Source organism: Manacus candei, unplaced genomic scaffold (assembly GCF_025592945.1).
Source record: "Manacus candei isolate 608988 ecotype Guabito, Panama unplaced genomic scaffold, ASM2559294v1 h1tg000011l, whole genome shotgun sequence".
Taxonomy (NCBI): Eukaryota; Metazoa; Chordata; class Aves; order Passeriformes; family Pipridae; genus Manacus; species Manacus candei.
In genome coordinates this window covers 16786945-16803285 of record NW_026138059.1, presented here as the reverse complement: position 1 = coordinate 16803285, position 16341 = coordinate 16786945, and the positions used below count along the sequence as shown (strand labels likewise).

Sequence of the window (16341 nt, the reverse complement as noted above, 5' to 3'; positions counted from 1 at the left end):
CACTACCATCACCTTTGTGGCACTGCTGTAAAAGAGAATAATGATCCCTGTTTCGTTCTTTGAAAGAGCAATTGTACATGACAATGCACAGCATAAATATCTGGCCTTCAGCTTCCAGGCAGACAGATCTGCATGCAGTCTTTACTCACATACCTGGAAGATAAGGAGAGGTTAGAGTACCAGCCACTGTCTTCCCTGTTTTTTGTTATCTAGTATTAGATAGTTTCCTGCTTCATTTCCAGATTTTGGATTATTGCTTGAAAATGTTTAATTTCACAGGTCCTGCATAGTTCTTGATCCCATTTTGAGGGGCAGAAAGACAGAGTATAGGGATTTGGTCACAATCACTCTAGTGAAGATGGTCCTTAATCAGTAATTCCCTGAATTATATAAAGAAACAAAAGCAGAATATTCATTATTTAGCAAACCTCGAATTTTTAGATAATTATTTTTACAGTGGTTTTCATTATTTCGAGCCTAGTATATCAGATTATAGATTTTTTCCAGACTAAATAAGAGCTTTAACCCATTAAAACTCTGTGATTTTTTTTATTTTTCTTTTTTGGGCATAATGCAACTGATATAAACCACCATATTTACATTGTCATTTCCAGACTTCATTTGCAAGTGTATTTCCTCTCCTTGATTCTTACAAATGTTTTCTCAGCACCCATCCAAAAATTATGCACTCTTTTTACAACATAGAATTTCTTGGAGCTAAGAGATGACCTAAATTCTATTCTTCTCTGTATTGGTGGTCCAGTTAAAGTCATACAGTCAAAATCCTTTTACAGTACATAAGTCCTCTGAGGTTTCTAGCCAGGTGACAGCCTTGTTCACTAGGCTGTAGCTAAACATCTTGGACATATCCCCCCTTTTCTCTGTCCCAGAGGATTCTGCATTCAGTTCTGGAGAATGGCATTATTAAGACATGAATATGATCCATAACACTCCAAAGGACAATGACAGCTGTAGATTAAACTTCTTCAGGCAGAGGGCTTTTATAATATCTGTCTGTTCTTTGTAATGTGTGTGTGTGAATTGTTGTCGTTTATTAAATATGCCTGGTACCTACAGGAGAAGAAAATGCTTTGCATTCCTTCAGAAGGCTTAGCACTGTGCTTTTTATGGATGGAAAAGCCTGCTTTATACTTTAAATAAGGGAGCTGATTTTAAACCCTTAGAACTTGAAGCTGCAGACCTTAATGTGCTGATTAGTTTAGTGCTGTGTTAACTCATTTCCTGTACAACAGGAGTATGATTCCCATTAGACCTTTACAACAACGAAGTTTTAAACATCAGGCCATTTTTGATTCTGTCCTTAGAAAGTTGATAAAGCTTGAAACTATGTCGAAGGAGAAGTTCCATAATGAAGCTGATGAAAACGTAAGCCACGGAGCTTTCTTCTTGAGAAAGTAATTTTTAATACTAACAATTGGTAACATTGAGATTTCGCCTTCATGTAAAAGCTTGAATTTGAACATTTGAAAGACATAAGATGAATTTCTGATAGTTTGGTTTATGTAGCATCCAATAATCTAAATGTATTCAACTGAAAAACAATAATTCAGTGGAGGGCTATAAAAGACACAAGCTAGATGTTTGATTTTATTTTCAGGATTTTTTTAGTATTTCTCCAACATTTATTTATAATATTAGATATAAAGAATATCATTTGGGGATGTTGAGCATAGTCATTATTAGCTAGGTTTAAATTTTACTTAAGTTAACAAAATTGATTATAAATTTCCCATCCTGTAAAGTGAAAGAAATAAAGGACCTTCGCAAACCAGTTAATGAAGACACAGTGAATGACATCAACATTTAGAATCAATATTTCTCTAATACTGAAAAGACCACCCTAGGTAATACAAGCATTGTATAGTACCATACAATAGATTGCACTCTAAATTTCTGTGTGCTGAAATAATATCAATTTTTAGGACAAAGCCTGCCTTTGCATTCCAGGGTCTTTCTGGTTTTTATTAACAACTGCTGCTCTCCAAAGTGTGCAGAGCACATGATCCTGTTGTTATGAAATGCACTGCAGCTACTTTTTTTACTTTTAACAGATTAAGGATTGAAAACAATAGATCTTAAATACTATAGTGCTTCTTTTTAAACAAGTTATTTTCACATGAATATTTTTGGTGAAAATAATATCTATCATATAAATAAGAGGCAAGTATTCTTAGTTTTTTTATATTTTTTATGTCTGAAATAATTAGTTTCAAATAGATTGTATCTAATGTACCTAACATTTCTAATAATTCAAACTAGGATTTTGGAGGGAATTTTGAACACAGTTGGGTAAATAAAATGTTGTTGTACCTGATATTACAATTGATATTACAATTAATATTATTTTCCAGATTTTATTTGGTGTAAATAAGGGATTTTTTCCATCCTTATCTATATCTGCTGACCGTTCCTGTATAACTTTCAAAAGAAATGAAATATAGTGTACTCTAACTCCCAAATAATAATCTATTTTTGCAGATATTTTTCTTTCTGTTTCGGTCAAAATAGAACCTAGTGTTTGCCAAAAATTTCTCAGTGGCTGTTGCTATGTGGTATTTAAGCATAAGTCAGTATTTGTAGTTTGATTTTCCTGAATAATCTTTACTTGGAGGCACTAGAGACAGTGTTGTTTTTCTTAAATTGTATTTTATATAGGACAGGTAAACAACAGGTTAACCAGAAGTGAATTTTAGATTTCTGAGAGATTTAACAAGTACATTTAGATGGAAGTACTTGGCATATTACCAGATTATGCAGAAAATTGAATAACAGAAAAGCAACAACTAAGAATTCTGCAAAGGCCCGGTTGTAAAATTAGACTATTTCCAACTCCTACACAAATTGTAATTTTGTACCTCAGTCCTTCCTCAAATATTTCTGTCTTAATTGTTTATATTTTGTGTAGATTGGAGATATCAAAAGCAAACTAGGTGGTACTTTATGTTCACCCTGTTTACAAAGATTTTTATTTGTTAGAGGATAAAGATACAGACTGATTTTAGTGCTATGCACAAGATATAGAAAATACAGTATATTTACTCTTACTTAATATAATTAATATTAATTCTACTTAATAAAATTTCAGCAACATAAACAGTCATCATCAGAAAATTATGTAAAGGTTGCTAAGTATAAATTTGAAATAGTGATTGTTCTGTTGCTGTAGCAATATTTTTGAGTGGAATAAACTTTCATATCCATAAGAAAATTGTTGAAAAACTAATAAAGAAATAGATTACTTTGTTAAAGCTATGGACAAGCTCAGTTGATTTACTTTGTAAGTGAATTGTCAAATAGCAGTTGTCAGAGAATTGTCTCTATCTACAGTAACTCCTTAGCAGAGGAAAACCATGACACAGGAAGAGCAATATTTTGTATAGCTAAAAACTATATAAAGCTGGCATGATTTCTGTTACAGTTCACGATGTTGTGCAGTGATTTCTGTGACCCATATACTACAACAGAGGAAGAGAATGACTCCGATTAATAAGGACATCAGCAGTGTTTCAGCACCTCTGGCAAAAATGGGTGCAAAATCTAAGCAGAGAAACAGGTGTTTTTTCATATTTTAAGTTAGTTTGTGTTTTATAATTAAATATGTATAAAAAAAACTTAGTGGAGAAATTGATTAATGGTGCACATCACAAAAGTATCTATGACTGTAGATTTCTAATATGTGAAGATAGACTGTTCACTCACTATAATGAAGACATTTTGCTTATGATAACAGATGAAATACGTAGCAAAACAGAGACTATAAAGATGATTAAGGGGATGGAGCATGTCTCTTATGAGGACAGGCTGGGAAAGTTGAATCTGTTCAGCCTTGAGAACAGATAACTGAGAGGAGACCTCATCAGTGTAAATCAGCATCTGAAGGGAGGCTGCCGAGAGGGTGGATACAGGCTCTTCTTGGTAGTGCCAAGCACTCGGACAGGAAGAAATAGGCAGACACTGATAAACAGGAAGTTCCACCTGAATTCAAGGAAGAACAACTTTACTGTGCAGGTGACTGAGTACTGTGACAGATTGCCCAGGGAGGTTGTGGAGTCTCCCTCACTGAAGATATTCAAGAACCTTCTGCATACAGTCCTGTGCCACATGCTCTAGGATTACCCTGCTTGAACAGGGAGAATGAAACAACACAATGAGGTCCTTTCAACTTTATCCATTCTGTGATTCTGTGAAAGGTTTGGTTTTTCTCCTATTACAGGCCTAAAACTAATCATATTCACTGCAAAAAAGGGATTGAGGTTTCTTTTCATTTTTACCTTAGAGATAAACTGTATCAAGAGTAGATAGTGTTTTAAATCATCTTCTTAATTCTGTCTTGATTCTAAGATGTAGTTGTTGCCCTTAAAGGTAAGTAATTACAGCCCAAGCAGAATTAACTATAAATTTTAGTATGGCAATTTCTGTTCTGGCTATCACTTTCTGAATTAAATCCGAATAAGTTATCTGAAGACATCTATCTGAACAATAGTACTGGGCAGATTATTTGGAGAAGTTCAGATCCCTTTGCCAACATAGTTTTAAATACTGAGTCTCTCATTTATGTATTAGAATTCCTAAAGATTACTTTGGTTTCCTCTTCATTGCAGAAGAGCCAACATCATGCCATAAATGCAAGAAGAGGTATTGCTGTTTTGTGTGTGTGATATGAAATCCAAGTGCTCCCCTACTTGCCTCATCTTACTCCAGTGCAAGCATAAGGATAAAACTGGCAAAGACTTCTACATACTAAATTAGTTCTTTTGCTGTTGCAGATAGTCAAATAGTATAAACACTTCGAATATTCTTCCACCTGAGTTCTGATCACACACAATCCTACCTTTTAGTTTTCACAGTTTCAGAAATGTCATCCATGTTCCTCTTTAGTCTGGAACTCTTAACACTTACATTCTACTCAGCTTAGTGACTGTGATTCCATTACTATTCATCCCTGGTTTTTCCCTTCTGCTCTCTTTCACCTAGGATCCTTTGCCATCTTTTCTTCACTGTTTCTTGCTTATCTGAATCTCATTATATTCCTAGTTTCTCAACTAGCATACATCTAGGAGGAAGAGGGGGGCGTGTAACCTACTACCACCATCTTCTTTACTCCATACATGTCTTTCTTTGCATGTGTTCTAAATTTGATCAGTGTTTCCAGCTTTTGATTTTGTCATCTTCATTTCCGAGATCTACTGGAAAATTTCATATATGAATACATGCCTTCATAACATGGATAAATATTATGTATTTTGCATGACTTCTTCAGAAGCAAAAATCTTGTTATTGACACCTTAATCATTTGTGACATCTTGATAACAGGCATCTTTACCCATTGACACTACAGTCAGGCACTATACAAACACAAGTATTTGCTCTGAAGCAACAAGAAGCTTCTGATTTTACATTACCACCAACAAATTCCATACACATAGTTATTTGGGAAGATGTTCTGTGTCTGCACACTTTAATCTTCTCTTTACGCATCATGCAAAATCTGTGCTATAAAAAATTTTTGTGAAAGTTTCTTTTATCACAGTGGGTTCTTCTGCACAGGGGAAGTTATTCTACAGTGCTTACATTGGATTCCAAATGTAAACTTAATTTTTTCAGCATAGAAATTACTTCAAATGCATATTTTGAAATTAATTACCTAAGCAACACCATCATTCTGAATCTTTCCCATCCTGTGAACTACCAGTTCCCACATTAAAAGGATACAAAATAAGAATTTTCCATTTTTATGTTGCGAGGGACTGGATCACATACGAAACAGGAGGGGAAGCAGCTGGTAGTACATATTATAATATATCTATAATTTATAAATCATCCATTTTAGGTTTCGAATTTTGTTTTTCTCTATTGGGTTATGTGTCATAAATGATGCCCACTAAATTTTCTGATCTTGTTTTTAATTGGAGTTTCTTTTGTGTGATCCTCAAAACACTCACTGAGTTTTATGTGTTATAGTGCGTGATCTGTTACTAATGATTCATTCCTTATTTGTATTCTTTAATATTCATGGTAGCATTTGTTTCCATAGGGCTTGTTCAAATGAGCAGATCGTAGACCACTGTGATTCAAAAAGTGAAACAGAAAGTGACATGTCATATGCATCTACCTTCTGCCTCCTGCATTGAACATCATTGAAGTAGATAGTACTGTGAATGATGCATGTTTTTAACATTCACTGAGGGTTTTTTTGTTGATGCTTTTTGTGCATGCAGGTCTTCATTACAGCTCCTAAGTAAAAAGAAGTTGCATACCAGTCCACAAGACAACCTGCAGGCTTCTAATACATGATGTAAGATGACGGAAGCAGAAATAACAGTCTCCACACTCCGAACTGAGTACTTTAGTATTTCTTTCATAAGACAACTGCATATTTGCACTGTCTCTCTGGGGGAAAGGAAAGCAGAGAGATACAGACAGACTGAACACAGTACTATATGTAAGATGTTGGTTGAAAGAGTCACAATTTCACCAGAAGGAGTGAATGAAACATTATTTCAGAGCACCATGACTTTACTGTTAGGGTCATTAGTGTCACTCCTATTTGCAAAAGACAGCTTTATAAGATACTACAGTGAATGCTGTCCATGTCTGAAGGTGCGGCTTCAGCTGGGACCGTTTTCAGGTTCCATGTATCCAAGATAAAGACAGATTATGCAGCTGATGTGCCTGCCCAATAACAGTTTTGCCACCACCCTGAGAGATGTCATACATAGCTGTGACAAAAACAAGTCATAATGAAGATAGAAACACACATTTGACCAATTTAACTGCAAGCCGTTGGGCAAATATGCCCTTATGCAAAGTCACAACTGTGGTAAATACAACATAGTTATAAATACAGAACAGATAAAATTTTACTGTCAATTTATTTAGGTGTGCACCGCTAATAGGTAAAAGTCATTACTATAAATTATGAAGAACAAGCATAGCTACTATGCAAACCTTACAATGCCATCTTGACACAGTATTTAATCAGTGACTGGTAGAGGTAGTTTTCATGATAAGCATGACTTTCATCTCAGGCCTCCACAAGAATTTTGCTAGTAACCTTCAACAGGAAAAAGCCCATTCCTAAAAATACTTCTCAGTAAATCACCTGAATTTCACTTCTCCCATAGCTGCATAATGTTAAGCAAATTCAAGCTGAATTACTAAATAGAAATGTTGGATCTGTAAAGATTTGGGTCTGGAACAAGAAGAAATTATTCACGGAGTGTTCCATTCTCCTTCTGCTATGCTAGGTACCATGTATGAATCCTCAACTATAAATGCATAGAATACACAATATTATTGTAAGTGTCATTTTCAAGCAAATTCCATAGTTGGATAGTCCATGCACTTTTCCTAATTGTTTGGTTTTTTGGGTTTTTTTTTACTCCAATAGAAAGACAAAACACTATGAAAAAAAATTCAAAAAATCTATCCCTTCTACCAGTGGATTTGACCAGATAGAAATATTGTCTTGTTCAGGATTCCACGATGGGTTTTTTTATTTGTTTTCCCGTCAGAAAATAGTCTTGCTTAAGTTACTGATTTGGTATTGAGAGTAAAGGATGATTACTGATGTATTTTTTCTTGTATTATAGACTTAAAAACTTGTACTCTCACTGTGCAATTCTTGCAATATGCTGCAGGATCTTGATTATCATGATATTCACATCTATATTTTTTATTCTGAATAATTGGGAGATAACTGCCCTTTGGAGTAGCCTATAGTACCATAAAGGACATTTTAAAGTTATGTTATGTGCATGTCACGCTTTGACCATTGATATTGGTTATAATCTTTAAAAAAGTTGATAATATGTTAAAATTAGTACAGTTCTGTTTGTTCAAGGTCTAGTTGTAGGAGAGTGAAAATAGGAAGTTGGTTTATGAATAAAGGGCAAAAACTTGGTTTCTCATGGATACGACTACTTCTCTCCCAGTGCTGGATCTAATGCTTTCTTTCTATGGGGTTTATCAACACATAAGCAGTGGCTCTGGGCTCGGTGCTGGTTGTGTGCCAGCTGCCAGCACTTTGTAAAAAGTGCAGCAGGAGGAAAAGATTTTAGCAAGGCTTGTGACGTTCTGCTGAGAGCAAGTCAAACTATTCCCAAGGTGAGAGCTGCTCCTGATTTCTGCTGTAATAATACTTGATTCTCTCTGTGTCCCTTGTAGCATATTTAAAAAGAAAAAAAATAACAGTCTTTAGGTGAAGCAGAACTGCACACTGATGATGTTTTTCCTGATTTTTACATATATATATATATTTTAATGTCTTCAGTGAGAGAATCTCTTCTATTCACCTGCTGATTGCAATAAACTTAACACCTCTCTCCATTATCTGTATGTTGATGAGCTAGCCCACATGGCAGACAGTCACACAAGTATCAGTTAATCTCACTAAGCTATTATTGCAATTAATGGACATAATCAAGTATTGGATTTGAATTTAAAATCTACACTTGAGCATGAACCAGAATCCTGCTTTAGAAACTAATAAGACTTTATTGACAATAATAAAACAATTTCCTGCACTAATTACATTTCAAGTGCCTTCTATAGTTTAAATGGTTTATTGTTAGAAGACTCTGCCCCTGTTTTCCCTGAGTTCAAGAAGGGGTCAAGACTTACCAGATTTTAAGTTCTCTGCAGTCAGTATTTTAATTTTTAAAAAAATTGAAAAATATTAAAAAGAAAATTTTATATTTATAGTTTTTTGTTGTTTCCAACTGTAACTCTTGAGCAGAATGAGGGGAGAAGTGAAAATTAATAGAAAATGTAGCAAACTGTCCCCTTTATAGTGTGAGTAGGGAAGGTAAGTGCAGATCTCATTACCAACAGCATTGCAGAATGACTGTTGGACATGAAGGAGTTAAGAAGCAAAACTTGGATCGACAGACATAACTGATGCACGCATGAGGAAAAGAAAGATGTAAAATAACTGCAGAAAAATAAAAGAACCTTCCTGGGATTTAAGATCTGATGTTCCATACCTTTAAGGCAGTTGAATTCTATCTATGTGTTTGTGAATGTGTGTATGTGTATATTTAGGCTAGAAGTGAAGAATTGTGAATTACAGAAGCTCTAAAACAGTCACAGTTTTCCTTTAGAAGAGTTTTGTGGTCTACTCAAATCTATGGCTCTGTGAAAGCATGAAAAAGAAATGGTAAAAAACATTTGTTTGTAACTGTTGTTTTTCTTTGCTTGAAAGCTACTTGTGGGCTGCACTGGCAACAGTTCTGGATGTTAACCATATTTTATTGCTGTCTAACACGCCACATTAGAGAATATTTCAACTTTTAGAGAAAAAAACAACTATAATTCCCTGCTACTCATGCAGCACAGACTTGTGTGACAGCATTAAACATGGGTTCACTGTAACTGTGGATATGTTATGTGGAACCAACAGTGAGGCGTAGCACAGTGAAATAGCATTGCAACTGGAAATAGAAATGATGGTTGGAGATCATTGTTCTACTCTGCCTTTAAGGTATTTCAGCTCAAAGGATTAAATAAAATGTATAGAAGTAAATGAGACATATTTGAAAATAAAGTGGAACCTTTTAAATGCTGATTGTAAATATGAAGTACGTTATTGTATTTAAGGGAGTTAAAAATAAAACTTATGGATTATTTTTATGTGGCTGTTTTTCACAACTTACTGGAAAGATTGACCTTATTTTAGAATGCAAATGAGAGTGATTGACATGACTCATTATATATGGCATCTCAAAAGAAACCCCCCAGAAATATAAGAAAAATGAAAGCTGAGGTACTTTCAGCATATTGAGAGTAAAAAGAAAACAAGAAACCACTGTTACATGCATAGGCCACAAGAAACAGAAGTTTCTAGAAGTGGTAACAAAAAAAAAAAGACATCATATTACTAATATTATCTATTAACCCTGCTTTGATATTCTGTAACATTAAAAAAAAACAAGGAGACATTAATTCTTTGTAGTTAGGACAGCAAACATGTTTCCACTGTGGCAAGATATCTGTTTCAATTTAGGACTTCAATTTATCCTTCTGTTATTCCTGTCTACAAAGAGCCTGACCGTAGGCTCTACCTCCTTTAAGACTTTTCTCCTTGATGGCAGGACTGAGGGCCCCCATGCCTTTCTCCCTCACATCTAGAGCTCTGCAGTCACTCCTGATGCACTGGGTTACCCTGGCATCATTGTTGGTGCCCATATGAAAGAGTAACAAGGGTTAACCATGTGTGAGCTGTGCAAACCTTGCTGGTCCCTGTGTAGAATCCCAGATCCTGACCCTGCCAGACAGCCAACTGACCAGACAAGCCTCTGAGGACATCAAGTTGGACTGTCTTATTGGTGCCTCTACACCTCACAGAAGAGAGTCTTCAGTAATGGTCGCACTCATCTTTGCCCCCTTCTGCAGATACCAGCTCTGGGCTGATCTGGCTCTGAGGGGTCTCCTGAACAATCTTGTTTGCTTTCAGCAATGCCCTGGGCAGCTGCAGGTCTGTTGGTCAATCACAAATTGTCCTCCTGCTGCCAGAGATCACAAGCCTCCAGCCTTCTCAGCAAGGGGTAAGAGGGGACCACAGTGTGCAGGGCAGCCGATGGCACGACCATTGGTGTGGCCATTGGAGGGGCCTTGCCTGACAGCCAGGCCCATGGAAGCTGGTAGCAGGTCTGATGAAACATGAACACACCCTCGCTGAGGAAGCCATGGCACTTTTTAGGGGGGAAATTAACAGGCTGTCCCAGGGGAAGCATTGTTACTTGCATGCTGTTTGTGTAACCCTGAGCCAAAGACAGCCATTGGAAGTCAGCTGTTGGGCTGGAGAGGTCTGCAGCCAAACCTGTGAAATAGTCCTTGCTCTGACTTCTTTGTTTTGCTTTTCTGAAACTTTTTTTTCACTTGGCATTCCCCAGTTTTAAACAACTTTTTTATTACCATGGTTTTATACTGTTAAGAGATGTGTCCCTTCTTCATAAAAATAAATAAGAATTTCAAATAGCAAATTAATTGTTCAGATTTTTCATGACAGAGTTCTTCCCACAAGTAGCAATGCTCTCTCTTTGAATTTTGTAAGATAATTCTAATTAAAAGAATAGTAAAGGATGTGATGGATGTGTCCATGAAAAAGGGAAGACTGATAGCTTAAACCAGAGTAATTTGTTCCAGGGTACTGCATAACAAAAGAGAATAGTAGAATACAGAAGAAAAGCATCATCATAATCCCCTTTGTGCCTGAGTCTGTGCAAATAGCAAGGTGTTCATTAGACATCGAAATATATGGAGACAAAAGCTCCATCACCAGGAGCACATGCTCATGGACATATTAAAAGTTTTTATTATCCCTACCTGCCTTTAAAAATCAAGACTTAAAATTGTGTGGCTTTCAAAAAGTTTTAAATTTGCAGCTCTCCATTCTGAAGCTGGTGCAGCTGAAATTCATTGGAATGGAGAAACCCAGTAGGTAGTGGCAAGAGTTAATGAACCTTGACATTGAACTGGGTTGCAGATCTGCCTGTGTATCCTCTTATCATTACAACTGGAACTCAAACCTTTTAACTTCTGACATTAACATGAATTCTCGTAAACAGAAAATCGTGGAGAGCTGTTGTGTACACAGGGGAACAAGGTACAGCTGAAAGGATTTTATAGGCCAAAGGGCTTACCTGTTTCTTAGGAAAGCAAATGTTAGACATTCATAGTGAAAGATAAAATACAGCTTCAATTTTTCCTTTTTTGTTCTAAAGGCTTGGGTGATGAGCAGTCTCCGTTAGGACAAAATTAATCTAGGAAGCCAACTCTAGAGGTCAAGTGAAAAAGTTGCATTTAAGTGTAGTAGAAGGATTATAAGCAAAGCTTATATTCTATAAGAAGAGATTGTGTACTGTTACGAACAACGTGAGAATCTTAATAGGTAAAACCACACCAGTGGTTTATGTTAATAGCTATTGTGGGAAGGTATGTAGCCTATTTCTGATTGGAGTACTATGTTTTTATGGATTTCACAGAAACCTGGAGCCTGCTAAATATTCTTCAGTGCTTTCTCTCATTAACTCTTTCCATGTTTATGGACATAGAGCAATTGTAGCAATTTTACTGCAGATAATTCTTTTGTGAAGTTCTCTGTTTAGGAGCACAAACATATTTCCCAAAAGAAGCCAAACTAGCCTCAAATACATATAATAGTGGATTGTATTGGCTTGCAAGGCATCATCACTTGTGGACATACAAAGATAAATAGAAATGGGTGTCATTTAGAATAAAGTCCATTTTTTATCTGCAGTGCTTGCTGCAATTATACATAGAAAGATAAATGTGGATGCCACTAGCTTGTGCTTGTTTGGTCTTCCTTGAAATTTAGTAGATAATCCAGTCTGTCCTCAGATTTAGGTTATAGTTTCAGGAATCATGAATAAACTGCTTTTTTCCCTTACCCACCTTTTTATTCTTCTCACAATTACAGATTTGACTCTTTTATGAGATCTAGGGGCTCAGATGCCTTTTGTTAGCAAAGCACTGAGGAGCTAATGTAGTTTTGACCTTTTCTCACATGTCGACTTCATTATATGCTGGACAGTGCAGAAAAAACCACAAAACAATAAAAACAACTCACAAAAAATTGAGAAGGTGACAGAAGGAGTTAGGACTACAGGAAAGAGATATTCTGTGCAACTTTGTTGTCTTTCAGCCAAGCTGATCTCCTAACTGGAGTCATGAAAAAGAGATATCAGTATATCTCTGATCTATATATATACGAGGTTAGATATCAGTATCTAAAGAGTGTGGGGATAACTGAGAGGTTCCTTGGAAGAAGCAAAACCATGTGCAGGAGCAGTTCAGGGCAAAAGGAATGAAAGATTTAGAGCTCAAGTGGCTAGCTCAGGAAGGAAACCAAACAACAGTTAGGGATTGGAGATAATTCTCTAAAATCTTTCCTTGGAGAAATTGTCCTGTCTGTAAAATTTAAGACAAAAGAGACTTTTTAAATATTAAATACATTTAAAATTATGAGGGTTTTTTTGTTGTTGTTTTTGTGTTTAGGGTGGGTTTTTTTTACAGCACTGGTCATTGATTAGTATTGCTTGAAATTTTTGGTCTATTTTACTGAAAGTTCTATGTGTGTGTATAATACAGATTTTTTATAGTACTGAGAATTTCTTAAGGGCTTTGTTTGGGGTTTGACCACAGTGACTTTGACTTTGTAAATAGGTTTCTGAAAAGTCATGAAAGGATAAAATTCAGCATATTCTTACAGTGATATATAGGAGTTCAACATCAATAGTTTTTATTTTTATCCAAGTATCATTGACATTGAGAATTTTAGCACATATAATGACGTATTTGCTATTGGAGTTGGTGTCACAATAGATTAAAATTTTGTCTGTTTTGTAAAATAGAAACAGATCTGTGACCTTCAAAGATACTCAAAATCCCTCTACAGATGATTCTATGACATTTGAACAAATTGAAATAGAATTATTCAGTTATTATATTTCGTATATTGTATCTAAGTTCATATTGTTGTACTGATGTTTTTCACATGATGGGTGAATTTTTAGTATTTCTTTAAATTTTTATTTGTTTCATAAAGTTGATCAAACAAATAATTGTATGTTGTGTGATTCAAATGAGACTAAAGCATAAACCTACTCCTGCAAAAAATAAAAATATTTAACTCCTTTTGTCACACGGATGGGAGGGGACCCACATATTTAAGTCCTTAAAAGCACATAATGGTGGTGATGTGAGGCTCAATTTGAGTACTTGAGAAGTAAAAAAACTAAATGCAAGACTTCATTTCCATATGAATGGGTACCCATTGTTCCTGTTGAATACTCTTCCTTTGTAAAAAGACAACACCGTGAAAGAGAGAAGAAAGGACGGAAAGAGAAAGAGAGGGAAGGGAAGAAAAAAACAAAGGAAGGAAGGGTAAGAGAAAATAGAAGAGAGAGAGAGAGAGAGAGAGAGAGAAAGAGAACGGGAAACAAAGAAAAATAAAAAAAATATAACAAAACAAATTGAAACTAAAAGAAAAGGAGAAAAAAGAAATAGAAAGAAAAAAGAAAGGGAGGGAGGGAGGGAGGGAAGGAAGGGAATGAGAGGAAGCAAGAAAGAAAAGAAGGAAGGAGAGAAGAAAAAGAAGAGGATAGGAAAGGGAAAGGAAAAGAAAGAAAAGGAGAAGAGGAAAGAGGGGGGAAGAGAGAGAACATAAAAAATAAAGGAGGCCCTTTTAGGTGTAGCTCTCTGTTATCTCTGATGGGCTTGAAGCCATGATTCCACATACCTTTTCCATTTAAATAAGAGCTGCATGTGCCCTTGCAAGGTATAGCACAGGGTGCTGAAGGGTAAGAGATATCTAGATAAATCAAACAGACAAGCTAGATGTAGTCACAATGGATATTTCCAGCTTTCACCCTAGCCCCACATTGTTTGTCTTAGAACAAAATAGTTGACGTATTTGAGATGTCACTTTCATAGTAAGATTGTAGAATATCTTGCTCCCTTTCCATAGCATGTGGTTTCTGTAAAGATTTCTAACCCATTCATTCCTGGATTTAACTTTAATTAAAACACCTAACTTTGAAAAAAAACTGTTCTTGACTTATGTTGAGCCAAAGCTACCAGATATGTACCAAGTGCTATTATCTTCATAGCCTATTCTTTTTTCATGTATTGATCCTAGCTGTCTGCTTAATATAATTTGACCAAACCTTTATGTATAGTTTTATAAACATTTTGTATTTTCTTTGACAGAAGAAAACTAACATCAATTTTCAGATTCGTGTCTGTCTCTTTGACAGAGTAAAAAAATACCTTTTATCTTTGCTTCCATTAGCAGAATAAGAAAACTGTGTGAAGAAGAAAAATGTGTTTAAAACCTTATATCTCTCAAAAATTCTATTTACAGATTTTAGTTATGCTCGCTATTATGGCAATTCTTACCTGGAATTTCAAGGCTTACATTTGAACACACAAAACTTCATCCATCTGCAGTTTAAGACCTGTAATCCTCATGGACTCCTCCTAAATATTGAACAGAGCCCAGAAACAATACATTTTTTAATTCGACTTTTCATCAATAATGGTACCTTACAGGTAAGGCCTCTAAGTATCCCACTGAAAGAGAAGTAAATGAAAGTAAGGATTTGTAAAAATTTTAATATTTTTTTCTTACTGTAGAAGATACTAAATAAATCTACAGAGAATCTTGACATTCTTTAGTATTTTAAGGAAAATAGTTATCAAACGCTGTCTGTTGTGGCCAATTCATGGCTAATACAACTGATATGTCCCATAAGAGGTGGGACTTAAGGAAAATCTTATATTGATTATATTTGGAATCTCATACAAAAAGTACATATTAAAACACAACAATAAAGAATGTAGGTTTTGTCTTTCAAAGTGATAATTAAGTTATTGTATTTAATATATGAAGCTTAAACTTACTGAACCTCATGTACAGCTTCATTAAAATTATCATAAGGGAGTGAAGTGTCATAGGAAAATTTATTCTGTGTCTCTGAGTAGAAACCTTTAACTTCATTTATTACTTAAACCACAGTTCCATATAATATGTCCATGGCTTTCAGGAACAGACTAACTAGGAATACATTTGTTTATAAACTTTAAGGAATAAAATGTGACCATAGTATATCTTTGTCTTTGGCAAAGAATTCCTTCTTTTCTGAGGAAGAGCTAAAACTTGAGCTTTATGAAGAGATAGGCAGATACTAAAGAGGTTATAAAAAGATATTAAAAGAAAAATTACTTTTCTCACATTTTTTCCTGCTAAAAATGTCCAAAAGTTGACCCGTAAATATATCCTTCTTCTGTAAGAACCGTGAAATGACTGTTAGAAAGAGCATATTTGAATTATATTTGCCTTATGTTTAAAAAGCATGACCATACTAAATAGATATATAAAGTGAAGATAAACAGAAAAAGAAGAAAATAACATTTTTCTTTATTTCTTTATATTGTGATTTACTGTCTTTTGTTATATTGTGACTATATTTATCCAAAACAAATGAGATTAGTCATTGACAGGAAGTTATCAAAAGTTTAGAAAATGCTGACAGATTTAAGTCCATCTTACTTGTATTCATGGTAATGTAATGATGAAGAAAAATATTTTTCTAACATATCATAAGCACCATAAAATATGAAAGTACTTTAATTGACACAAATCTATTCAGAGATCCCAGTGTGTCATGTTAAAACTAATTGAATTCACTTAATCATTCACAAAGCTGGCCAATTAAATGTATATTTAAAGTCCAATGAACAAATAGTTCTAAGCTCACAATCAAGTTACAATTACAAGTAGGCAAACCATGAAATCAA

At 34.9% G+C, this 16341-nt stretch overlaps 1 protein-coding gene across 1 annotated transcript in view; it reads left to right on the top strand.

Moving 5' to 3' along the window:
• The window catches only part of EYS (eyes shut homolog), a 671723-nt gene that overhangs the window by 383708 nt on the left and 271674 nt on the right, over positions 1–16341 (top strand). The window contains exon 23 of the mRNA XM_051778236.1: positions 14906–15093. Coding sequence (XP_051634196.1) covers positions 14906–15093 — 188 coding nt within the window. The remainder of the gene's footprint in view (positions 1–14905; positions 15094–16341) is intronic.